Source organism: Sphaerodactylus townsendi, linkage group LG08, assembly GCF_021028975.2.
Source record: "Sphaerodactylus townsendi isolate TG3544 linkage group LG08, MPM_Stown_v2.3, whole genome shotgun sequence".
NCBI lineage: Eukaryota > Metazoa > Chordata > Lepidosauria > Squamata > Sphaerodactylidae > Sphaerodactylus > Sphaerodactylus townsendi.
In genome coordinates, this window is record NC_059432.1 from 51,847,750 (window position 1) to 51,873,696 (window position 25,947).

The window sequence follows — 25,947 nt, forward strand, 5'->3', positions numbered from 1 at the left end:
ACCACACCCCACCCTCCTTCCCACACTTACCTTAGTTCCTTTCCTTTTCCTAGAACTTTTTCAGACTGAAAAAAAGGCCTGTTCACAGTACAGGCTAAAAATGGCCTGAGGAACTACAGTTCCCAGGAGACCTTGGGGCTCACAAGGTCTCCTGGGAAGTATGGTTCCCATCAGGCCGTTTTTAAGCCTGGACTGTGAATAGGCCTTTTTTTTTCAGCCTGAAAAGGTTCTAGGAAACAGAAAGGAACTAATGTAAGTGGGGGAAGGCAGGGGCGCCGCAGCGGCAGGGTGCCACGGGAAGGGCCATGGGGGACAGAAAATATAGACTGCGCACCGGGTGCAGTTTGGCCCAGCTATGCCTCTGGCCTGACCCCCACACTTTCAGTCTTAAGGAGGCAACTGAAGAGAGCTGTGTTTAGATCTGCTTTTGATTGTTTGAGCAATTGATCCATTTATTGATTTAAGTCGGCTAAACTGTTATTTTAAATTTTGGCTTTTTATTTTTTATGTTCTCTATTTTGTGTGTTTTATCTATGCGGTGAAGCAGCTTGAGCTTGGTAAGGAAGAACGGCAGTTAAATATTTTATATAAATAAAATCCTGCAGCTAAACCTTCAGAATGAAGAAAATAAGGAACTAACTCATGACATAGTGGGTATGCATAAACTTCTCTTCAGCCAGGCTTCTATAGAAAATCTTTTTATTATTCTGAAATAGAACCTTGCTCCATCAAGTCAAAACTGGGATTTCCAGATGAAGCAAGTATGACTATGCCAGATAATTTCTTCACATTCTAGGATTATGCTTTACCAGAACAGAACAGCAATAGGTTGTTGTGAAAGAAGGCCAGCTTCCTGACTCTACTATGAATGCTTTTGCTTTAACCTTGCCTGTGTGGCAATAGCCAGGAGAAATGTCCGCTTTAGAACTGGTTAAATCAAAGCTTTTAACAACTCACTGAAGCATATATAATTCAAGAAAAAGAAGAAAGTTTTATGATGCTTCTCTTAGAAAGTTTAAGATCTTGAGATACCTCTTCCAGTCACTGCAACAAGCAACTGTAGGTAATACTGTTCTAAGGCCCCTGCCAGACATCCCAAGAAACCTTCCAGCTGATGATTCCCAGGCCTCCCTGCTTTCTAATGTTTGTGTGCAGGACTCTTCTTCAGTCTAGAAAACAGTACTGGATCAGTGGTTCTAAGAAGTCATGGGGAAGATGCCTGGTATCCAGAAACATATTCCTACTTTTGTTAAGATAAAAGGTCTATATAGTGAGAAACTGTGATCACTCATTTCAAATTCAACTGGGACTGCTGTGCTCTAGTCTAAGAAGCGTCATTCAGAATAATCATCATCAGCCTAAAATGTAATTGTCAGATAGGTCTATGTACTGTTTTTGAGATTTTGAGAAGTACTAAGTATATGTAGAAGTAACTTAAAAAACATAGCTTGTGATTACTTTTTTCATGAAAACTGTTCAGTTGTTCTTTGGAAAAAATATCAATGTTTGTTTTTTAGTTGGCATTTTCATTATGTTCAAAGTGAAGCTTAGACAGCTGTAATGCTGAGTAACAAATTGTAGCAAGGTTTAATCTGCTCACAACTCTTATGATTTCCTGGTACATGGTAATTGGTTTTGAACAAAGATTTTAAGTTATTAAACCTGCCTAGTACATCAATTTAAATTCCAGCTACAATCCAAACAAATCTAGTTCAAGTAAATTCATAACTTGCCTGAGTATGATAAAGAGCATTGAAAGTTCCTAAATACTATATAACATTATAAAGAAATATGTATTGTGTTCAGAAATAGGGAAAGGTATATGTCTCCAGTACACACAACAATAACAAACATGAACATAAACACATTCCCGGAAGCTGTTTCAAGCCCTAAAGGGTCTTCTACAGTATATGTGCTTCTTCTATTTTTTTCTATTTTGAGGGAGCTCCCAATCTTTCTAAGGGATAGGTCAAACCCTTGTGTCAGTTCTGGTCAGATTCTGCCATTAGAAAAATATACAGAACCAGTTAAAGACCTCATAGTATAAAAAGTGAAACTTCTAGCAAACATCATGCCCTCTTACCTCACGGGAATAAGCCCTTCCTCTGGTGACCACAACTTCCTATGTGGATCCCAGAGAGCATATCTACATAGGAGTATGTGGTCACTAGAGGAAGGACTTATTTCCTTGAGGTAAGAAGGCATGGTGTTTGCTGGGAGTTATCCTTTTTACACAATAAGGTCTATAACTGGCCCTGAATTTTTAGATTGAAGAATCTGACTGAGGAATTGGCACAAGGATTTGGCCTATCCCTTGGAAGGATTGAGAGCTCCCTAAAATAGAAAAAAATAGAAGTACACATACTGAAGAATATCCTTTAGGGCTCGAAACAGCTTTAATCTTCTGGGCATCTGTTTATGTTCATGTTTATTATAGTTGTAAATATTGAAAACATGTACCTGTCCTTGTTTACTTTTGAATTCTATGCTGACTCCGTGTTAGGTTGTTATGATAGAACAGTAATTGTCTCGAATTACGAGCATGTTGATTTGATGTGTTTTGACGTACATCGATTTGCTGCATTTATAAGTGGATTCATTGGTTACGCTACATGTTCATTTTGCAAGTAAAATGACATGATTGTTGTAATATTTAATTATTGTATATATTTAATGAGTAATAAGACACAGTTTTATTCAACAAGCTAATACAAGAGCAATTTAAAACTATTGGCACAAATTGACTTAAACATGCTGTCCTGTTTGGCCTCTACACAGTTTTGTTATTGAGTTTGAAAGAAGAGGATTTCTGGCACGTAGAGTCTTTCTCTGAGAGAGGAAGTATTTCTGGCAACAGAAGAACTTCCATGTGTCAGCCAAAGGCTTGTTTTATCAAATAAAGCAATTTTGTTAGTAGATCAGATCCATGGGATTCAGACCATTATTGTTACTAATTAGAATGGCTTGCCTTGTATGTTTCTTATGGATGATTTTTAATTAAATGTTGAAGTCTTTTTCTTTTTTTGTATATAAATTTGAAGAAAAATTATGCCCTATCTATTAGCAAATACTAAGTTTTTGTTTTTCATAAAAAGTGACATTTTCAAAAAGGCTTTCTGCCTTAATCTCCTTTGTCTTCTTTAACAGGATTAAAAACTGAAATGGCAGACTTCAGTAAATCCAGTAAAACGCTAAATGTGAGACATTTAACTGAATTTATGTACAATTTATTATTTCACCATTACTTCAAATTTGTCATCTTCAGTCATATGGTTATTCACATTTTTGACTGGACCAAACAGGTTGCTTACTTGTAACTGATGATCTTTGATCATCTGTATAGCCAAAGTGATAAGAACATGAGCATGCACAGAATGCAGCTACATAAATCTCCAGACCTAAGCAGTAGAAAATTGTGTTGTGCTTGCTTCACTGATCCCAAGCACTTGGTAGCAACATGGATGCTCTGAAAGGGCAGAGCTGTACACAGTTCTTCCTCCATTCAAATAATGTCAATTACAGGCAAACAAGATATTTTCTTTTGTTGTTCCTATGCGTCACACTGATGGGATAAGACTAGCAAGTGACCTACCTGGCAGTGAGAACAGGTGTGGAATAAGCCAAACCAACCATCACATCCTTCCTAGCTTGAACATCTTAGACATAATGTTGTATGAAGGTCAAGGTTTGTGACCACATTGCTGCTCTGCAGACACCTGTAATGGATGTGCAATGAGCAAAGACTGTGGAGCTTGAAAGTGGGCAGTTCACAAGGTAGCAAAGCAGGTTAGTGGAAGATATAAGTTGCTTAATCAGTGAGAGAATTATTTGAGTCCATAGCATAAACGTAGATGAGATAGACACCTGGGGTGTGAAGCACACGCATGAAATGTTTCTTGAAGAACACCTCTAGGATTATGACTTGGTTAAAGTGGAAGGGGGGGGGGGTTAGGAACTTTGGAAGACAGAGGAATGTGGGCAGATATCCAAGTGCTGAGGCCCTACCTTGCCCCAACTGAGGTGAGCGTGGTACCGAGGATATCAGTTCATCATCTGACCAACAGGTCCATTGTGGAGATCTCTTTACCTGACACCCTCACACCCTCATGTTCTGACAACAGAGGAGCTGTCATGAGAGAAGAAGGCTTCTAACTGCAGGTCTCTGAAAATCTCATCCATATACATCATCCATTTGTTGTGCTGAATACATCATTGCCTTTTGTTCTGTAGATCAACAGAAAATGCACTCCATTATACTGTCTTATTAGGATGGCTTGATGTATTGCTAAGTATCAATATATTGCAAGGTATGCTCTAAACAAAATAAGGTGTCCTAGAAGATAAATTTGGCTTGGTTTCTTCTAGTAAAACAGTTGTAAATCCCCCCCAAACAGGGCTGGTATTTATTTTTCACAGATGCACTGTACTGACAAACTCTCTTTTATTCACATGGTAATTTTCTGTGTTGCTTGTATAAATATTCAACAGAAGATAGTTTTAAATATTATTTGCAGACAGCTGAGTTTCCCAGTTGCAAAGAAATTGATTTACAGTGATCACCACTTTTGAGTATAGAAGTGGCATCAGTATAAAAGCTACTAATTTATATAAACAACATGCCTTGTTTGGAAGAAAGATAACTTTGTTTTTCTCCATCCAAGTACACATGGTGGTTTCTGGATGATGTGTGAATTACTAAAACATATGCAGTGGTCGGTAAAGTATTGCAGCCTAGTTACAGGGAGGCAGGATATCTTCACATGGAAGGGGAAGAGGAGGGTGGCAGTTAATTATGTGTCATACTTGAGAATCATGCTTGTGATGTAATAAGATTATAATGAGAAATATAGGTAAGTATATATTACGGAAGATATTATGCTCTGACCCTTCCTGTAGTGAACTTGTCTTCTTCCAGACTGAATTAAAAGTTTAGGTATTGTGTTGGACCTGTCTGTGCTGTTAGAGACAAGTTAGTGTGGGGGCAAAAGTGCCTTTTTTCAGGTTAATTTGGCTCATAAGACTTGTTCTAGATTCCTTTGACATTGCCACATAAATGCACACATGGAGATGTGAAATGTTTTTTTCTAGGATTTTTTCATTTTTCTAGCTAAAAATTGGAGATCTTGGAGAGGGCTGAAAAAAAAAACACCTGTGAAATATTTTGTCTTTTAGAATGAGTGAAATATTGAAAACAAGGTAGGCATGCTGTAGACATATAAAGCTCTTAAACCAAGATACATTTCTGCACTTAGAAGGATACCTAATCTTTGCAAGGAGAGTACCGTATATACTTGCGTATAAGCCAAGTTCAGCACTGTTTTAAGGCTGAAAAATGCCCCCTCAGCTTATACACGAGTCACCGCTTTCCAGCAATCACAGGCCGCTTGTTGCTGTCCTCCCCCGAGGGCGAAGGGGAAACCCCCGCAGCCAGCGGGCTCTTCAGGCCTCTGCCGAGGCTGGGGGCATGGCCTGGGTTGACCTCCCTGCGGCTGCACAAGCCGCTTGTTGCTGCCCTCCTCGGAGGGGTGAAGGGGGAACCCCGAAGCACCCCGGCTGGCTGGGCTTCCTCAAACCCCAGCCGCAGGGACGTAGGCATCACTTTCAATGTGACGTAGTGGTTAAGAGCAGGTGCATTCTAATCTGGAGGAACTGGGTTTGATTCCCTGCTCTGCCGCTTGAGCTGTGGAGGCTTATCTGGGGAATTCAGATTAGCCTGTGCACTCCCACACACGCCAGCTGGGTGACCTTGGACTAGTCACAGCTTTTCGGAGCTCTCTCAGCCCCACCCCACATCACAGGGTGTTTGTTATGAGAGGAGAAGGGCAAGGAGATTGTAAGCCCCTTTGAGTCTCCTACAAGAGAGAAAGGGGGATATAAATCCAAACTCTTCTTCTTCTTCTAAACTGAGGACTTCAGATTCTCCCTTTAAATCCATGCCGAAGGGGGTGGATTTAAAAGGAGAATCTGGGGAAATTTGGGGGGTGCCTGCTGTCAGGGGTGCAATTGTTAAGCTAGAAGCACCAAACTTTCTGGGTATCATTAGGAGACTCTCCTAATGATACCACCCAGGTTTGGTAAAGTTTGGTTCAGGGGGTCCAAAGTTATGGACCATCAAAGTGTAGCCCCCATCTCCTATTAGCTCCCATTGGAAACAATGGGGGATGGGGGACCCCCTTTGGGAGTCCATAGCTTTGGACCCCCTGGACCAAACTTCACAAAACGTGGGTGGTATCAATAAGAGACTCTCCTGATAATACATCCCAGGTTTGGTGAAGTTTGGTTCAGGGTGTCCAAAGTTATGGACCCTCAAAGATGTAGCCTTCATCTTCTATTAGCTCCCATTGGAAACAATGGAGGATGGGGGCACCCCCTTTGGAAGTCCATAACTTTTGACCCCCTGAACCAAACCTCACCAAACCCGGGTAGTATCATCAGAAGGGTTTCCCAAACAATCCCTGAAAGTTTGGTGCTGCTAGTCCAAACAATGCGCCCCCTGCAGTCCATAAACCGAAAAAGCACTAAAAATGTTTTTAAAACCCACAAATGGAGGGGCGGAGCTTCGGATATGAATGCGGGGGGTTTAAACCTGAGAACCCCCATCCTTAGCTACATCCATGCCCAGCAGGGAAGCAGAGGGAGCTCCTTATTTGGGCAGTGACATCAAGGGGAATCACTGCCCAAATAAGGAGCTCCCTCTGCCTCCCGGCTGGGTTTGAGGAAGCCCAGCCAGCCCGCAGGCAGAGGGAGCTCCTTATTTGGGTAGTGACATCAGGGGGCGTCACTGCCCAAATAAGGAGCTCCCTCTGCCTCCCCTCTGGGTTTGAGGAAGCCCAGCCAGCCCTCAGGCAAGAGAGAGCTCCTTATTTGGTCAGTGTTATCAGGGGGAGTCACTGCCCAAATAAAGAGCTCCCTCTGCCTCCAGGCTGGCTAGGCTTCCTCAAACCCCAGCTTCCCACCCTCGGCTTATACGAAAGTCAATAAGTTTTCCCAGATTTTGGTGGTAAAATTAGGTGCCTCGGCTTATACATGAGTATATGCGGTATGCAGAGATGCCATTACTTTTCAACTGTTGCATGCCTTCTGTTGTCCTTTTGACCCAGCTTTTCCCTTGCAGTTGATCCTTTCATCCCTCCCACAAACTGCTGTGAAACCTGTACCAACAGGCTGGATTTAAAAAATAGCTTATTGCCCTAAGTTGCTGAAGGGAAAAAAAGATCAGAAGGAGGTGGGGCAGAAACTGCACCAGAGCCTCAGAGAAAAATTCTAAACATTTCATTAACAACTGAGCTCTTTCTAACTATATGGCAAAAATTAAGGTACATGTCCTAAGATAAAATAGGGTGTATCAGCTTGTAGCTTTCTCTCAAAGTGATGGGTGTATTTGTAATTTTGCTTGTACCAAATTAAGACATTTATAACTTTTAAATTCAATATGTCGAATATTGTAAATTTTTATTCTGCTAGTTATAAATGATGCATTTAATATTGTTAAAGCAGGAAAGTGTTTATGTATGATAGAACAGTATTGTACATATTTCCGTTTTTCAAAAAATTGTTTTTTCTTGAAAAGTGATAAAAGGTATTTTTCTGTGACATCAGTGACTTTGAGACTAGTCTGTTGTAATGCACTGTTCCACAGGGTAGGCACTCTTTTATTCAAACTAGAGATTCACAAATTTCACACTAGTAATTTTAATTTATTTCTCAAGGGTTTCACCAAACCTACTTTTAAGCCACTACCTGCAGTGTTCTATTACTTTCTGAACTGCTAATATCACTCATCTAATATCCATCATCTGGAGGTTCCTGTAAGTGTTTTATCTTGTCTTGTCTATTCAGTTTAAAAAATTCTACTCCACCCAGATCCAGGCTGTATCTCCAGGTTATATGAACTTCCTCTAAGTGTCTCATGCAAGCAGTTGGTGGTCAAATAAGGAATACTTCAGCATGGCACCTGGCAGCCTCTGTGACTAGAAACCTAATAGCACCTGTTTTTCCTCTTATCTTTTTCGCCACAGACTCCGCACAGTCAGTTCTTGGTTGGCAGACACAATTCAAATGGAATATTCTTTGCAGAAGGACTTAGTGGCATTGCAGCTACTATAGCAGTCTTAGCATCTGCTAAAACTGTATGCTTATGCTCCTCCCATTTGAATTGGGCTTTCTGGTGAACTGTGCAGTATATTGGGTGCGGAATTCGAGTCAAGTGTAGTATATGCCATTTCCAGAAACCTGTCAAGTAGACCAGGGGTCTGCAACCTGCGGCTCCGGAGCCGCATGCGGCTCTTTCAGCCTTATACTGCAGCTCGACATGGCCTGGAGGCCGGAGGGTAGTGTGGGCGTGTCCCTCCAGCCCTCCAGAACAGCGCTGGAATGAAAGGTGAGTGGACAGCCGAACCTGAGGCGGCTCTGTGGGTGAGGGCACTGCTTTTCGCGACCCCTTCACTCACCTCTCCTTCCAGGGTTGCTCTGGAGTGCTTGAGGGACATGCCCATGCTGCCCTCCGACCCCTGGAGGCATGTCCCTCCAGAGCAGCCGCCATCCCCCCTCTACCCTTTGGAGCAGGCATCGGGCAGAGGGGGTTTCCCTGCCTGGTACCGCTGCCTCCTGCAGCGTGAGAGGCGGTGGCACCAGGCAGGCCGCAGCCGCCATCTCCCCTCTGCCCCATGGAGCAGGCAGCCGCCTGCTCCGTCAGGCAGAGGGGGTTTTCCTGCCTGGCGCTGCTGCCTCCCACAGCGCAAGAGGTGGTGGCACTGGGCAGGCCATGGCCGCCATCCCCCCTCTGCTCCACGGAGCAGGTGGCTGCCTGCTCTGCCGGACAGAGGGGGTTTCCCTGCCAGGCGCCTTTGCCTCCCAGGGCTGCAAGGAAAGGTGAGTGGAGGGGCCGAACCAGAGCAGAGCTGCCTCTCCGGCTTAGTAGATATTCGAGGCCATGGAAAACGGGTCCAAATGACTCTTTGGGTGGTAAAGGTTGCCAACCCCTGAAGTAGACAATGCGTTTGGTTTTACTATGAGACATTGGGGCTTTACAGTGACTGTCACATTAACCAGCTTCTTAGATACTTGTTGGACATGTCCAGTCCACACCACCCAAAGGAACTGCATCTGTTCAGCTGGACCCTGGATTTTCTTGGTGTTGATCTCCCATCCCTGGGACTGCATGTACTCTGCTAGTGTACCCTTGCTTTTCCTCCTGTTCTGTAGAGTCTGATATCATAATGTTATCAATATAACGATCAGTATACGGAGCAGAGTTTGAGGTAACTTGCTTTAAATCTTGAACCTCAAGCCTGTGATACAATGTTGTACTATATAGCTTTTTAAGTTAGGGTAAAATTGGGGTCTGAGTGTTTTTTTTTCCACTTTGGAGCATTCCTATCTTGCACGAATAGCCTTCAATGGCTAGACCAACCAGTTAACACTGCTCCCAAAGGGGAATTCACTTATAGATCAAATTACATGGCAACCTCTGTGAGAGCAACGAGGATCAGGCTTTACTTGGAGAGGTCAGGATTGTGTACTCTTTCACTATTCTTCTTACCTAGTGAAGCACAGACACAGATTAACAGTTAAGGCACAGTTTATTCAACAACAGAAAGATAGACAAAGCACTGGTAGTAAATCTTTCAAGAGGCAAGTAAGGTGTACCTATCCTATTAGGTCAGATCAGTGTGCTAAGATGCCTAGGGTTCATCTGCTAGGCTGGCAGCAACTCCCCTTACCCACAGGTGTTCAAACAAATGGTCGCTTATGCCTGCATTTCATCATCCAAGCATTCATGCATTTATTTTATTTATTTACTAACGGGGCCCGGCCACGCGTTGCTGTGGCAATTGTCCTTCTCATCACAGTCCGCAACCCACACAGATGTCCATGCAGGTCCAATGATCCCCAGCATAGCCTTTTGGGAGCAGCTGTGGCATAGTGGCTAAGAGCAGATGCACTCTGATCTGGAGGAACTGGGTTTGATTCCCATCCCTGTAGCTTGAGTTGTGGAGGCTTATCTGGGGAATTCAGATTAGCCTGTGCACTCCCACATACACCATCTGTGTGACCTTGGGATAGTCACAGATTTTCAGAGCTCTCTCAGCCCCACCCACCTCTCAGGGTGTTTGTTGTGAGGGATGAAGGGCAAGGAGGTTGTAAGCCCCTTTGAGTCTCCTACAGGAGAGAAAGAGGGGATACAAATCCAAACTACTACTACTACTCTTCTTCTTCCTCTTCTTCTTCTTTTGGGGTGGTCAAATGGAATCCCTCTTTCCCTTTTCAATTCACATTATTATATGGTGCTGTCTTGGTTTTTAGTATAAGGTAACCCTTTCCATTCCACAATGGGACTGTCCAGAGTGCAAATCCCGCTGTCCATGACGCTGGTTGACACGCACAGTCCTGGCTTGGGTAAGGCAGAACTGGGGCAAGCAGGCTATCCCAGTCAGGCAGCAGAGGCAGGGTGGTGAGGCGCTCAGATCGAGGCCAGCTCCCTGGGTTTTTAAAGGGCCATGTGCAAAAAAAGCAGAGGCAGTAGTGTTGGTTCACCCACACCCTGCGGATTTTCTTAGAAGAAAAAGGCAAACTCCAGCTTGCTTTTAGTAAAAGACAGCTGTGGCGAATATGGGTGAGGAAGTGGGTAAGTGGTGGTTGGATGTGAGGGAGGGCAGAGTGAGGTGTGTGAGGGTGAGCTGGATGTGGATGCGCTGGATGTGTATTGTGTGGTAGCAGTGGGTGAGGCACAGAGAGTGCAAGTTACCTGCATGTGTGTGGGGGGGACCCCACCTGACGTCTCACACGGCAAAGTGTGTATGTGTTTCACTTCCACTCGTATTACCTAACAGTATTACCTATTTACTGTTTTCACTGCTCATCTCTGCCCATTTGCACGAACATTCTAAGCCAGGAGTAGGGAACCTGCGGCTCAAGAGCCGCATGTGGCTCTTCTGCCCTTGCACTGCGGCTCCACGAGCTGAGCCGTCGGCCCCATCCTTGCCCGCCCTGCAGGCAGCAGGGCGGGCGCACCAACTGCCCGCGGTCGGCTAGGCTGCGCCGCGGGGTTCCCCTCTCGCCCGCCTCGTTGGAGTGGGGTGGGCGCTTTCCCGGCGGCCGGTGAGGCCGAGCCACCGGCTTCATCCTTGCCCGCCCTGCAGGCAGCAGGGCGGGCGTACCAATGGCCCGTGGCCGGCTGGACTGCGCTGCGGGGCGGGCACTTTCCCGGCGGCCGGCGAGGCCGAGCTGCTGGCCCCATCCTTGCCCGCCCTGCAGGCAGCAGGGCGGACGTATCCATGTGCTTCTCAGAATGAGCGGAGTAAAAGGTAAAAAAACCCCCAATATATATAGTGTTATCTTTATTTTAAATGTCAAAAATTATTCGCGGCTCCAAGTGTTTTCTTTTCCCGTGGAAAACGGGTCCAAATGGCTCTTTGAGTGTTAAAGGTTCCCTACCCCTGTTCTAAGCCCTCATACCATGCCCTCAGGCCACAGACAGACAGGCTGCACGAACATTCTAAGGGTGACAGTTAAACACAGCCAGATTCATGGCCTTGTGCGCCAGGAAAAAGATGTTTTACCTGGCTCAGGTATGGACTTTCAGCGATTTGAAGGTCCGATTACCTGCCCGCAACAGGGATGGACTTCATGTGAAAATTTGGGGGCGATCCGTCCAGCCGTTTCGGTGTTAGCGAGTCACCAACAAACAGATGGTTAGCTTTTTATATATATAGATTTCTAGGCTGCCCTTCCCCTTTTGCTGAACACTTTCATATCTGAATGTTCTGCAGTTCAATGTGTGTTGCAGGTGTTTTAGGTGGATAGAACAGGAAAGAGCTTTGTGAGGTCTTATCTGGACTTTTGGCACTGTGTGTGCTCATAGGGCAGACCTCTGGTGGACTTGTTGCTCTGTAACAAACAATTGACCTTCAAGGGTGATAAGCCAGTTGCTGGCTATCTCTTGCTGCCAGTAAGATACACTTCTTTCCAGAGAGATACATTATCTCTGCGTTTCTAGGAAAGGTAGAAAGGCCTAGATAATTTTAACATGGCTGTGCTCTCTGGACAATAGAAAGGATGAAACTAATGCCCAGGAAATGGCTCTAGAAAAAAAAATCTATAAACCAGTTTGTATATAAACAATAATGGTTGATGTAATGGAATAGAAATATAATTCTGTCTTTGCTTTTGTATTTCTGAGCTATCACATAATTTAAATGCCAATATAGCCTCTTTACCTTTAATTATATTACCACACTGCTGTTTAAAGGATATTAAAGCATACAGTCAAAGGATATGAAACACAGTAACTCAGTGAGAAGGCAAAGCTTGACTGGATGACAACAGAAGCTTATTCTTCATGATCTTCTGCTGACATTTAAAGCTAACACATTTCCTCAGTAGGAAATACAAGTTCATTGTCATATCTTCGTTGCAGTCCCACATAGGACTGTGCAGGCCAGCTATGGAGAACTGACCAGAAGGCTTCCTGAAGCTTCAGAGAGCTTGAAGCCTCCCTCCCCCCCACCCCCGGAACTTCAAGTAGGCTAGTTTCCCTGCCCAAATGGTCATGTGCTCCTCACTCAGTTCTCTGTTCACCATGAAGAGAGGACCAGCTATAGCTGAGCACTTCAGTTTTACCTCACAGTTTTCTTTGTTGATATTGTGTTGTTCAAAAGATGTGTCAAATGTGGGACAAAAATGATGAATGTCTTTTCTGACTTGAGACTCATGTTTCTGAGACAAGCCCATCTTGCTGCCTTTTTACTCTGAAAGCCAGACTTGAGTGGACTTCAAGGCTTAAGGCTTCTCTGTGGGAAAAGTCTCTCAATTTGGTGGACTTTCCCAAGGAAAAATACTAAAAGAGGACTTGTGGCCAAAAGGGCAACTTCTGAGCTCTCAGTTAAAAAGACCAATCCAGACGCTTAATCAGTATCGTTCAGTTTTGGCTGGATTCAGTTGCAGTTTGTTTCCTGTCATACATGTAAAGAATTTCCTCTCATACACTCAAAGAATATTTTTGAGAAAGTAGAAAGAAGACACAATGACAGCTTTAGGTGGTGAGGCGCAGAGGCAGATTGTCATCTCTTCAGCAGTGGTGTGGGTTTTCCTGGAAAATGTTTCAACTCAAATTAAAATAAATGATTTAAATATCTAAATAATTTTATTGAAATAAGGCAAATACAGCATATACAAGTCTGGACAATACACAGGCTCTGAGGTTGTTTATGCTTCATATACCATATCTAGCTCATCTGGCATGATTTATTTGCACCATATAATGTGTTTGTCAAAATTACAACATACTGGTCCAATCAAACAACTATAACTATATTGTATGGTGTGCACTGTATGGCCAAAACACATTTGGTTAGTGTACATGTTTTTTATATTATTAATAACTGTTCCTAGCCATAGGAAAGATTCTTGTAAGGGTGTGACATTCCCATTTATAGAAGTATTTTTTTTACCAAAATGTTTTTTACTCTAGAGGATGATTTTTATGTATATAATCAAAGTTGATGGGTTTTTATGCACAGTTTTATTATTTATAATATGATAAAGATTCTGAGATGTAATATAATTTTAGCTTTTTTAGAATTTATCTGGATATTTCTGTACGTGAGATTTTTCTTTTTGTCAGTTTCTTTGGTTACCTACCCTATTACTTGAATAGAGTCAAGCAGGTTAAAATGTGCTTAATTTATATATTGTTTTGTTGGTTGTATATAAACTTGTTCAACTAAATAAAAGCATGAAATAAATTCTTATACACTGTGCTAACTGGCAAAGAAGCCTACCCTGAATGTATGACAACTTCCCTGAAAGATAAGAAAGTTGTACTTAAAAGTATATTTCCCTACATTTTAAATGACCCTGAAATTAAAATGACCCCTCCTAAAATGGTTTGCCTCACATTGACTGTGAGAAGAGTATCATTTTCCAGCATGGGTTGCTGGTTGTTAATAATATGTTCAGTCAGTTTGAGCTGACAGCCATATTTTAATGTGTTAAGCTTGTTGTAACCCACCCAGAGCCCTTCAGGGATTGGGCGGGATATAAATCCAATAAATAAATAAATAAATAAGAAGTAGTAATTCAAAGTTTTTATTACATATTAATAAGTATATAATAGAAAACAGAGACGATGGAAGAAAATAATCAGTTTTACTTTTTTCACTCTTTGCATTATTTGCAAGTAATATTGGATTGGATCATGCTGTTTTCAATTTTACAAGACTAGAAACTGACACTTTAAACCCTCTTCCCTCAAGAGTCAAACTACTAGGCAAAGGCTCAGATAACTTTCCAACTGCCAGAGGAATCCTAAACAGGATTACACCTTTCAAAATCTACTGAAATCAGTGGACTTAGAAGGATATAACTCTCCTTCAAAATAAACACACTAAAAAGTCACACTTTTCCAACATAAAGTATATGCCTCCAATTCAGCAGAACAGTTTAAAATGTACCGCTTACCTTATCCTTGATGTCCCGTGTACCATCTGGGCATACCATCTGCTGCAATCTTCTAATCCCCCCCCCAGGGGGGTATAGAGCAGGGGATTGGGGTTCAGACGCCACCTTTAAACAATGGGTTTGTCCGAGTTATGATGCTGCTACTGATTTTAATGGATTTTAATGCACCTTCTTGATTTATATTGCTTTATATTGTTTATATTCTGCCTTATCACTGTTATTGTTGGTTTTATTGTATACCGCCCTAGCCCTTCGGGGGTAGGGAGGTCTATTAAATCTAATAAATAATAATAATATTCCGTGTCTTAAAATGTCAACAGACTCGTAATAGCTATAGCTAATGTTGTTCTAAACTCTTATAAAAAGCCCATGGGCTTTTTGAGGTTTTTCTCTCCTAGGGAAAAAAAAGCTTAACTTCTTGGCAACTCTGGCCTGAAGCACAGGGGAAGAAGGAAAAGTTGGTGTAGAGTACTATTCTGAGCTAGAAACATGAGTCCAGGTTGTCAACACGAGAGGTTCAGAAGTGCTTTTCCATTGCCTGCCTGGCTCTGCTTGGGCTTGAGAGAATTCTGAGAGAACTGTGACTAGCCCAAGGTCACTTAGCAGGCTTCATGTGGAACAATGGAGAATTGAATATTTGTAGTTAGAGGGTATTCTTTTCACTGGTTTTAAAGACTTTCCCCCCTCTAACAGTATAATGACTAAAAAGTTTTCTACTTTGAAAGAAAGTTTACTTGTAAGTTATAAGCTTCTCTTGATGAAAAAGGAAGTGAGTTTATTGGAGATTTGTTCGACATTGTACATTCCTTTTTAAAGGTCAGTCTGTGACAGACATGCTAACTTTAGGGTAAAATTATATGAACCCTTGGCATGAAAATACTACTAGGGAGTATGCATTGTTGAGTTTTCTTATATAAATACTAAACAGAAATACAGAGTGGTGAATGCCAATAATAAATATCTATCTACTGTTCTTTGCCGAGTACACAGTTGTAAACCATTAATATATATAAGAAAACAGAGAACAGTTTCAGACAGCTGTGTTGTGTGTTAATTGAGGAGTTAAATTCAAGTCTGTTAGCACTTTAGAGACCAACAATATTTTGGGGGTTCAAGCCTTCCAAAGTCAAAGCTGTCAACAAAGAGAGATATGACTCTCACAAGCTTGTAACCTAGAAGTCTTGTTGATCTTTAAGGTACTGGTAGATTGGAATCTTTTCAGAGAACAGAGAATCATTTAAAATAACTTGAATAGTATGTTTCCATGTTTAGTCTTCTGTAGATGGATGCTGTTATTTGTATTAAGCCTTTAGAATTTTTAGGTCATATGTGCTATTTTCTGATCTCTAAATCTGTCTGACTTGCAGTGTGAAAGAGTAGGCCATGAATCCCTCCCTGATATGACAGGCAGACCTGCATTCCCTTGTCCTTTTTTACTTCTCTTCTGCCGGTCCTGTTTTGACTCCAGGACAGGTACAGTAAACACTGCCACCACCCTCAGTAATTAGTGAGTTAATAATACTTTGATTTCTCTTCAGATAGTATAAATCTTTCACCTTTACTGCACTTGTAATACATTGCAACAAGCCAGGGATAATCTCCCCCCCCCCCCTTTCGTTCTTCCAAAGAACACATCCTTCATTAACAAAGACAGAGCTGCATAGGATGTCATGCAAGTTTGAGATATGTAAATATTCCAGTAGTGTTTTAAAACTTTTAGTGTAAGACTCCTCCCTCCCCCTGCCAAAAAAAAAACACACACAGGAAAACAAATGCTGGAACATTTACTGGCAATGTGCCTAGTCTGAAGCAATGAAGTTTACATAAAAATTAGGGCAAAAGTGATTGGAAGATTACTTTGTTGTTGTTGTTTGTATTACAAGCTGTTTTAGTTCCTCATTGGAGAGAAAAGTGGTATATAGATAAAATATATAAATATTTGTAGTAAAGAGCCAGCATGGAGTAGTCACACTAGGATCTGGATAATCCAGGTTTGAATCCCTGTGATGTCTTGGAAGCTTGCTAGGTGACCTTGGGCAAGTCACCCACTTTCAGCCTAGGCTGCCTTACAGAATTGCTGTGAAGAGAATAATGTAAGCTGCTTTGAACCCCATAGGGGGAAAACACAAGCAATCAGTAATAATAATTTTTAAAAAACTTCATCCATATTCAGTCTGCTTTCTGAATTACTATTCATGACTTTTGTTGCAAAGACAGTATTTAAGAAGATATTCAACCTGCTACACTTCATCAGTCAATGGACTAGTATTATTAAAATGTAGGCAGCTGTATATTACTTGGGGAGAACAATCCTGTTGGGTACCTGCGCTGTAGTAGCCGGCTGTGGCATAACTGGCACCACTAGTCCTCTCCCTAAAGAGTTTGGTTGTGTGGCTACTGGCAGGAAAAAAGTCAGTAGCTGCGTTTCAATGGCTGTAATCCCCAGCAACCATGCTGTACCATCTCATATAAGTATTGTGAGGGCAGGGCCATGACAGACTGGGCAGGCAGAACCAATCAGGGGCAGCAAGCATGGGATCAGTGGAGCCCTATTGTACTTACATTACTCCTTGAGAAACCCCACCAACCCACATCATTCTCATTGTCCACTAGCATGCCTGACCTCATGTAGCACCCAAGATAGAGGGTCATAGTCCCTAGATGCAGGGAGGACTGTTTTATAGGCTCCTTCATTATTCATGAGTACTCAGTTGACTGACAACTTGAATGCAGGTGTCTGACTGAGGGCAAGGAGGAGAAGGAAAATGTGAGTTATGTCATTGACTACAGAAGCCACACACAACTGTACAAGCATATGTCCCCCTTAGCCAGGCACTGCAGAGGAACATAGGAGATAGCTGGTTTCTAGTTGGCAACCATAGGGGAAAAGAACAGAGCCTCCCAAGGTTTCCTCCAGAATTTTGTGTTCTGCCTTTTCCTTTTGTTTTGTTCTCCTAAAAATGAAATGGGATGACCGTGTCTTCAGAGCTAGGAATTCCCACATTGCATGAGCAGCAAATATTCCACTTCATCAATTTGTGGATTAATTTCTCCTGGCAAAGGGCATCTGCTTTGGGACGTGAAAGGATGGCTCCACAGTGCAATCCCAGGCACCTAGAAACCGAGAAGAAGGCATCTGGAACCCCACTCCCAGTGTTTTTTGTTATGGTAGTCATTTTTCCCATGCTGCCAGCCAGAAACCTGACTTGCACGATGACCATGTAACTGGGGTATTTGTAGGGCTGGGGAGGGTGCTTGGTCACCACAGGGGAGGAGTTGAGTCAATATCCTATGATGCTTGGGGCTTTCTGGGCATGGCTACTGCAGTGGGGGGGGCACTTGGTTTTTTTGGCTCATTGATGCTAGTGGGATATACAGTTTGTTGGCACAATTTTGCACCTCTATAAGGGGGCATTCCCAGACTCAGAGGGCTTAGGGACTAACTCTGGCTGCACCTGGCAATCCATCATGATGATGCCAATACAGAGTCCTACACCTGAGTTGCACCGGCGCCCGAGAGAGTCACTGGGGTCCTGCGCTGCCATAAGGGTCTGTTGACTCCCTGAGCAAATTCAGGTTGTCCCCCTTAAGATTGTGCTGTAAATCTTCTAATCAGGCACTGTAATTCTGCAACATAAATATAAAGAAACAGCTATATATAATCTGACCAATTGTCATCATGTATTATAATAGCAAAGTTGGCCAAAACTGAGAATAGGTAAAACTGGTGATTAGAGCCATGAATGGAAAGGCATCATGTTGGTGACCCTGGAATAAGCAATAAAAATTAGTGGTAGAAAGCAATTTTTTTTAACGTTTAAAGAATGTTGTTATAAAAAATGCTGTGATATAAAAAGAAAATGTAAATAAACTATAATCTTTTCCTTAGATTTACATTTGTTTATAGACAATTAAATTTTCTTTGAATGATCAAAGCAAAAATACTGACAGATTATAGAATTGCTATTAAATTCCATTAAGTGGAATCAGTTCTCATTTCATTTAAGGAACCTCGTGCTATAGAGTGGTAAGCTGCAGTACTGCAGTCAAAGTTCTGCTGACCACCTGACTTGGATCCCAATTAAAGTCAGTTTCAGGTAGTCTTCCATCCTTCTGAAGTCTGTAAAATGAGTACCCAGCTTGCTGGGGGTAAAGTGTAGCTGACTGGTAAACAATGGTAAAAATGGTAATGGTAAACAACCCCATTAAAGTAGCCTTCCTAGCAGATGGCCCAGTGCTTGCACAGCGATCTTACCTACATATTCCCTATTCAACTTAAACACATTCCATTCTATATGTACTTTCCACTTAAATATCTTCTATCATTGATACCAAAGACTTTTTGGAAAATGTAATAGAAGAACAAAGTTTATATATTGTTTATCACCATCATTTCCAAAATCCCTCTCCCTGTTCCGCCTCCAACAACAAAATCGAATTAATGTCTTATGTGATACTTTTCTCCTTGGTGTTATGAAGTTTCCAATAACTGGTTCGTGTTCAGGTCCCAGATTAGAGGAATCTTCTCTATCAAGTACTTGCGAGAATTGAAGGATAAAAATCAATTTTTTCCAATTTTTCAGGCTGAGTGAACATCACACTTGTATCTAATAAGGACTAAAATTCAATGAATAACAACAATTCAAGAAAAGCCACACTTATGTTTCTGCTAAACTGATTTCTTTGGCAGAGTCGCATACAAACCTAATAGCCCTTTTTAATGCAATGCAAACATTGTCTTGCTAAATGCTTATTGCCTAGTATTATCGTTGGTCGTATTCTTTGTTCTGCTCTTTTAATTGCCATTTACTTCGAATACCTAGGCAATTTTTTCAAATTGCTAGAGTTTCCTTCTTGCATGTCACAGAAACTCGTTATTTCTTTGTGTTCTGAAAACTGCTTTGCTGCTTTAACATAACCAGAGCTATTTAAGGATGTTCAAAGTAGTGACAAAGTAAATAGGATATTTCTTGTTTAATTAACCTGCCTTATATAAATATTTGCTTGAATTGTTGTTTATATATACTCTCATGGAAAAAAATGAATTTGCTTCAGTGTTTTATTTCTTACATAAATGACATTTGTTTAACTGAAGTGCCTGTCCCCCATTCCAAGTGTTCAGTACAAAGTTCTTCTGCTTTTCTGGAACGTACATAACTGGAACACAACCAGATAATGTTCAACAAGTAAGGTATAAAATGGAGGACAAATGGCCTTCTGTTGGGTTAACCAGAAGTAAAACAGAAAGTATTTGGAATTTGTTCACGCGAAGAACAGAAAATCAATACAGTAAGCTATTCATATTTGCCAAAAGGTTTCAGCCTTGTGAGCTACTTTTCATGATATATCTAGTAGCCAATGTCTGATAAAATAAATGCTAAAAAAATCTTTAAAATGAAGTCTTCAATTTCAAAAGTAAGTTATGACTTAGAGCCCCATTAGTCTTATTTGTACCGTGCCACACTAGACAGCAGAAAGCTTCAGCCTGTGCTTATTGTTCTCATTTTGAAGTAATGCTTGAGTGTGCATGTTTGATTCCTATATTTGGTTGTTATAGTGCAAAGTCACTGATTTTTGTCATCTTCATCCAACTGTGTATGTGTGTTTCTGAATTCTCCTGCATTTAACAGATGTTAAATTGTGTGAAAGTGGTACATGCAGTTAAAAAGCAAGTTATGGAGATACATAGCCCTGCATTTGGTTCATGCAGGTTGCAGAGATGTCAGCTGTGACAAATGGCTTCTTGTTCCACCCACCATGTGTCACAGCCAATCACTAATTCCCTGCTGTTTATTCAGATCTCTAGTGTTTCCTACCAGTGGGACTCTGGATTTGTCAGAGAATAAGAAGATAAAGGAAAAGAGAGTGGAACATGGACAATAGCAGGAAAAAAATCTCAGATAGGGCACAGGCATCGACAGAGCTATATAATTAGGGTAGGATTTGGTTTTCAGTAATAGGCAGAAATAATGTGTTAGTGACTTATAAAATGGCTGAGGGAAAAATCCTGGGAGACAAGCTAATACTATCTCAAAAGTCTAAAATTTCTGGGTCAAGAAGGCCATTACAAGTAAACTCCATCCATCTCTCTGCAACAGATAGCCTTCCATTTCTGTAACCTTGAGTGTGTGATACTTCAGTAAAGCAGAGCTTCAGCACCCCCTCATTGTATAGTTACTATATGGGTATAATATAGTACTACATGGGCTACTACTATATCGCTGTACTTGCCCACCCAACCACTCTGCTGATAAAAGAAAGGTGTCAATGTGAATCACTCCAGAAAAGGGAAGGGTGAAAAAGAGTAGACATTGCCTCAGAACCTTGTGCTTACCCACCCAAGCCCCATTTGTAACCGCAGCACAATATTCAGCACGGTTATTTTTATATTTAGCCTTACTGAGCACACTCAGACACTCCAAAACAAAACTGCTTGGTCACTACTTCTGGGAGCGTGACAGGGGCAGCTTTTTTAATGCAGTTCCCTGAGTTTTTAATGTTGTTTTCAGTGATGATGGGCAGCCCAATCCTATAGGCTGGCAAATAGGCTGATGGAGGCAGTATGGGACCATAGCAGAGTGTTTGCCCCCTCTGCTGGCATAAAGAGCAGGAAGTGGCCACTGCCACAAAGGAAAACTGGTGTCCTATTGGATGCTGGCACAGGGGAGCAGGGCATTCTTGGGGCGGAGCCGATGTTAATTGGCTCCCACTTGGGCTTTAGGGCTAGGAACATGTCACCAAGGGCCTTGGAGTCACGCAACCCATAATTCCATTGTAATTCCATTTAGCCTTTTGAAGGGCTTTCAGGCAGCTGGGTTGTTGTTGTTGTTGTTGTTTTAATTGCCTCCCCACGCTACCTGAAAGCTCTCTGGAGGTGACGGGGCAGGACTGGTGCCACACTCCCTGGCCGCCAGGAACATTTGGATTGGACTGTTAGTCTTATTGATTAAAATATTTCATATTTTTACTGATGGTTAGTTGCCTCAGGTATTCTGTGAACAGAAAGATATCGTACAAATGTGATGAAATAAATAAGTAATCAATGTGTGCATTTTCTTTCCCACTTCAATCTCTAGTCAAACTGATCTTGTTGAGGTTTTCAATGTAGTTTATTTTGTACTTGGAAAACCCAGTCCTTTCTCTGAAAAGTGGATTTTATGCAATTTGTCCACAACAGTCTACGTACCTATTAAGCTAATGTCTATCATTACACCAAGTAGTACATTTTTCTTCTCTGTGCTGTCTGTCCGCAGAAGTGCTTGCAGGGTTTTTTTTAGTAAGTTAAAATGATGAATGCATTCACAAGTACATAGCAACTTCTTGGAAAACAAATAGAAAAAAATATTGCGAAGTTGTTCATACCCCACATTTTTTTAATTTTAAAAATGTTATGTACAGTTCTAGCATTTCCTGAGACATTTCCTGACCTCTGTTTGAGCCCTACTGCCAGTCAATGCTGTTTATTGGAGTAGAGAAGTATTTTTCTTTTAATATATCACATGAATTCTGTGGAAAAAAAACAAGTTATTAAAGGAATGGACTGCATAGCTTGTTATAAAGTTGGTTCAGGTTACATACTTCATGTGATATGTTTAGTTTTTGAAATTATATAAACAAATGTTAACAATATTAACAAGTTGTAGTCTAAATACATTACTTATCTTCTCAGGCAGAGCTAATTAAAGGAAATATGCCAAGTGTTGGGCTCACTCTCCGCCAAGTACATGCTAAGGAAGGAGAAGCAGGACACGTTGTTATTGAGAGTGTCACTCCAAACTCACCTGCTGCAGTTGCTGATCTACAAAGAGGAGATAGGCTTATATCTATTGGAGGTAAGCAACTTACATTTCCTGGCGTGATTTTCTATTATAAAAAAACTTAGCTGACCTTCTCTACATGATGGCTCACCCAGGGCTTAATATCCCCCCCTTTTTTTTGGTTGGTACATTGTGTTCAATTTTATGGGTGATAGATTGCACAGTGCTCTATATAACTAGAAATCTGTAGCCAAATAATCAGCTGACAAATTTAAATAAATATGTGAAATTTAACCATTAAAACCACCATTAAGACCACCACCATTGTTCTTGGGCCACAATGCTACAGTACCAACAGAAGCCGTATCTAAAAGAACTCTTCTTTTTCAAGTTCCAGATTCTAGACCTGCTGACTCTTGCTTCCTTGACTCCCAGTGGAAATTCCACAAGGAGGGTCCTTCTCTGGCATTGTCCCTTAGCAAGAGAAATCTGAATATTGCTAACCCTAACCTCCAATGAATTTCTCTAGTTTTCTTTACAAAAACTTTTACTATATCTTAAAGCATTAAATTCCATAAGGCAATCATGTATTTTGTGAAGTACTTCCTTGTGTTTGTTCTGAATCTATTGCCTAAATCTCAAATTCATTTATTATGAGAGATAGGGAAATTGTTCTTTGTAAGCTGTTATAAATTAAATATAAATTAAACCTTTACCAAGTCCATCTTTGGTGGTTGTTTTCTAAAATAAAAAACTTCTACATTTTTAACCTGTTCTCATAGGGAAAGATGCTGCCACCTATGATCATTTTGACTATTCTTTTCCAGCTCTAAATCCTTGGAATGAACACAGTGCACAGTACAAAAAATTAGGTTATAATTAGTACATTTCTTTTCAATCCTTTTTCTGAATCTGCAGCTTTGTTTACACTCCTCAGCACTGATTTACCGGTAATACTTCTGCTGCATACCAGGATCCCGAGATTCTTTTTTGGTTGTTTGCTGACAGTTCAGATCCCATCAATGTATATATGGTTAACATTCTTTGCCCTGATATGCATATTTTGACAGTTGTACTTAATATCATTGGCCATTATCTTGCCTATTCACACAGTTTAAAGAATTCCTGTCAAAACACTTTGCGTTGATTTTTACCTTTATAAATAATGGAGTGACATTTACAAAAATCAGCAACTTTGCTGTGTATCAGAACATTCAGAACTTCAGAACATTTATGAACCAGTTTAATATTACTTGTCTCAGTATAGCTCTTTGGAGGATTATACTTCTTCTTTCCAAGAATTGCAAATGCAGTCAGTTTACTTCTGTCCTTTGCATCTTTTTTTTAACCAGTTATCCATTAGAAGACCCATCTCATAACTTCTATTTTTTAGTAAAGAGCTTCATTAAAACATCCAGGCATATAAATGCCTATCTCATTAAAAATTGAAGACATGGACATAAAACGACTCTGGACTCAAAAATCTAAAAACAACTGTGGAATTATGCCTCACTTCAGGAGTAAATTGCAATTGGAGCATATGGATACATTATGTTGCTCACCATGGCAAATGAGGCAAAGTGTATGGTCATCTGAGTAAGAGATTTTCATTACACAAGATGTACTTTTTATATTATAGAGCTTTTTGAGCCATATTTTGGCGACCGTTTGCTTTTTAAAAAACCTTTTCTCTGGAAAACACTGAACTCAAAGACAAAATGCCTTTTTCTTTTCAGAAGGAGAAAGATTTTTTAAAAGTTTTCTCAAAGAAGGGGTTTCTAGTATAAACTCCCTCTTTGAATGGCAGCAGAGAACTGAGGGAAGAATGTTCCTCCCTCTCTCCCTCCTTTTCACACTGAAAAAAGCCAGGAAAGCATGATGTTCCCTCTGCTTTTCAGGAGCCACTAAAACTGCTCCATGGTTGGCCAAACATATTCTGTTCTCCTTGTATAGCTTAAGGATTTTGCATGGTACAAAGTTTGATTCGTCAGGAGGTGGGTTCACTTTCTTGTCATCTATTTCTGCAAGCACCATTGACTATATAGCAGTATCACCTGATTTAATACCTCAAGTTCAGGAGTTTGCAGTGCTGGACCGAATAGAAAGTGACCATTTCCCCATGAAATTAATAGTTGGTCTTAATAAAAAAAAATTGCTAACTCCAAACTATGAGACCAAAGAAAATGCATTTCCATGTACCCGTAGACGAAAATGGTCCGAACAGCTCATGACTGAAGTAGCCATGGCGCTAAGCAGTGAGGCCTTTGAGTCCAAAAGGCTGAATATAATAAACTCAGAGCTAAGTGTGATGGAAGAATATGATGAGATAATCAATGGCCTCAAACCGATACTTGTTTACTCTAATGCTCCAACACAATATAAGCCTGCCCATAAGGGCTGGTTTGACCAGGAGTGCAGAGCACTAAAGAGGAAATTAAATAATAATTTAAAACTTTTACGGCACGGCAAGGATATAGACAGAAATTCCCAAATACTCATACTAAGATCACAGTATAAAGCTTTAATTAGGCAGAAGAAAAAAGCATATTCTAGATGCCAATGGGAAGCACTGGCCCAAGCCGTGACCGAGAAAAACGAAGCACATTTTTGGGCTCTGGTCTCATCTGGGATGGGTTCATGTTGCACAGTTTTAAATGCACAGATACCTGGTGATATTTGGTTTAAGCATTTCTCCCAAATTTTCGATTCCTCCTTGATCCCTAAGTTACTTCCAGACTTAACAAGAAAGGGTGCCCTTGATGACTTGCGCCTATCTCCAAATTGGCCTCCAGTAAGGGAGAAAGAAATAGAGAACTTGATCAGTTCTATTAAAACCGGGAAGGCTCCCGGTGAAGATCTGATTCCGAATGATGTGTTCAAAACATTTCCATCTTAGTGGGTACCAATTCTTGCCAAACTTTTCACTCAGATTAACAATACTGGCAGTTTTCCCAGTGGATGGAAAACCAGCATAATTGTCCCTATACATAAAAAAGGAGACAAAAATGACCCAAAGAACTATCGCCCAATAAGCCTATTGAACACTGCCTCTAAAATATATGGTAAATATCTCCTTGGAAAATTAGAAGATTGGGAAATTGAGAATCACATATTACACCCACAACAGGCAGGATTTAGGAAGGGACAAGCTACAGTTGATCACTGCCTTGTGCTATATCAATTAGCTCATTCAGCCATAAGAGGCCCATTGAAAGCCTTATATACGGCATTTGTTGATTTGGCCTCTGCTTTTGATTCAGTATGTAGAGAAAGACTCTGGTGGAAATTGCTGAACACAAATATGGATAAACGCTTACTTTTCCTTATTAGAGAGCTGCACGAGGATACATGGATCAAAGTCAGAGTAAATACATCAGGCTCTCTAACAGATGGGTTTAGAGCAGGGAAAGGAGTCAAGCAGGGCTGTTTACTTGCCCCCATTTTATTCAATCTTTATATTAATGATATAATTCCTAAGCTGACTGGCCATGAATTTGTTGCCCCCTCGCTAGGAAAACAGAAAATTTCAATTCTGCTTTTTGCAGATGATATGGTCCTAGTTTCACTTACAAGGAATGGTTTAAGGAGACTCCTATATAGTTTGGGTGAGTATTGCAGAGAGGAGGCCCTCTCCATAAACTATTCCAAAACTAAGGTAATGGTGTTCAAGAAAAGACCAAGAAAATACAGTTGGAACATCCATAATATTCCTATAGAGCAATGCAATTAT

At 41.1% G+C, this 25,947-nt stretch overlaps 1 protein-coding gene across 1 annotated transcript in view; it reads left to right on the forward strand.

The window, feature by feature from the left end:
• PDZD8 (PDZ domain containing 8) overlaps window positions 1-25,947 on the forward strand; it is a 59,397-nt gene that overhangs the window by 26,975 nt on the left and 6,475 nt on the right. The window contains exon 4 of the mRNA XM_048505935.1: window positions 22,130-22,292. Within this exon, the coding sequence (XP_048361892.1) occupies window positions 22,130-22,292 (163 nt within the window). The remainder of the gene's footprint in view (window positions 1-22,129; window positions 22,293-25,947) is intronic.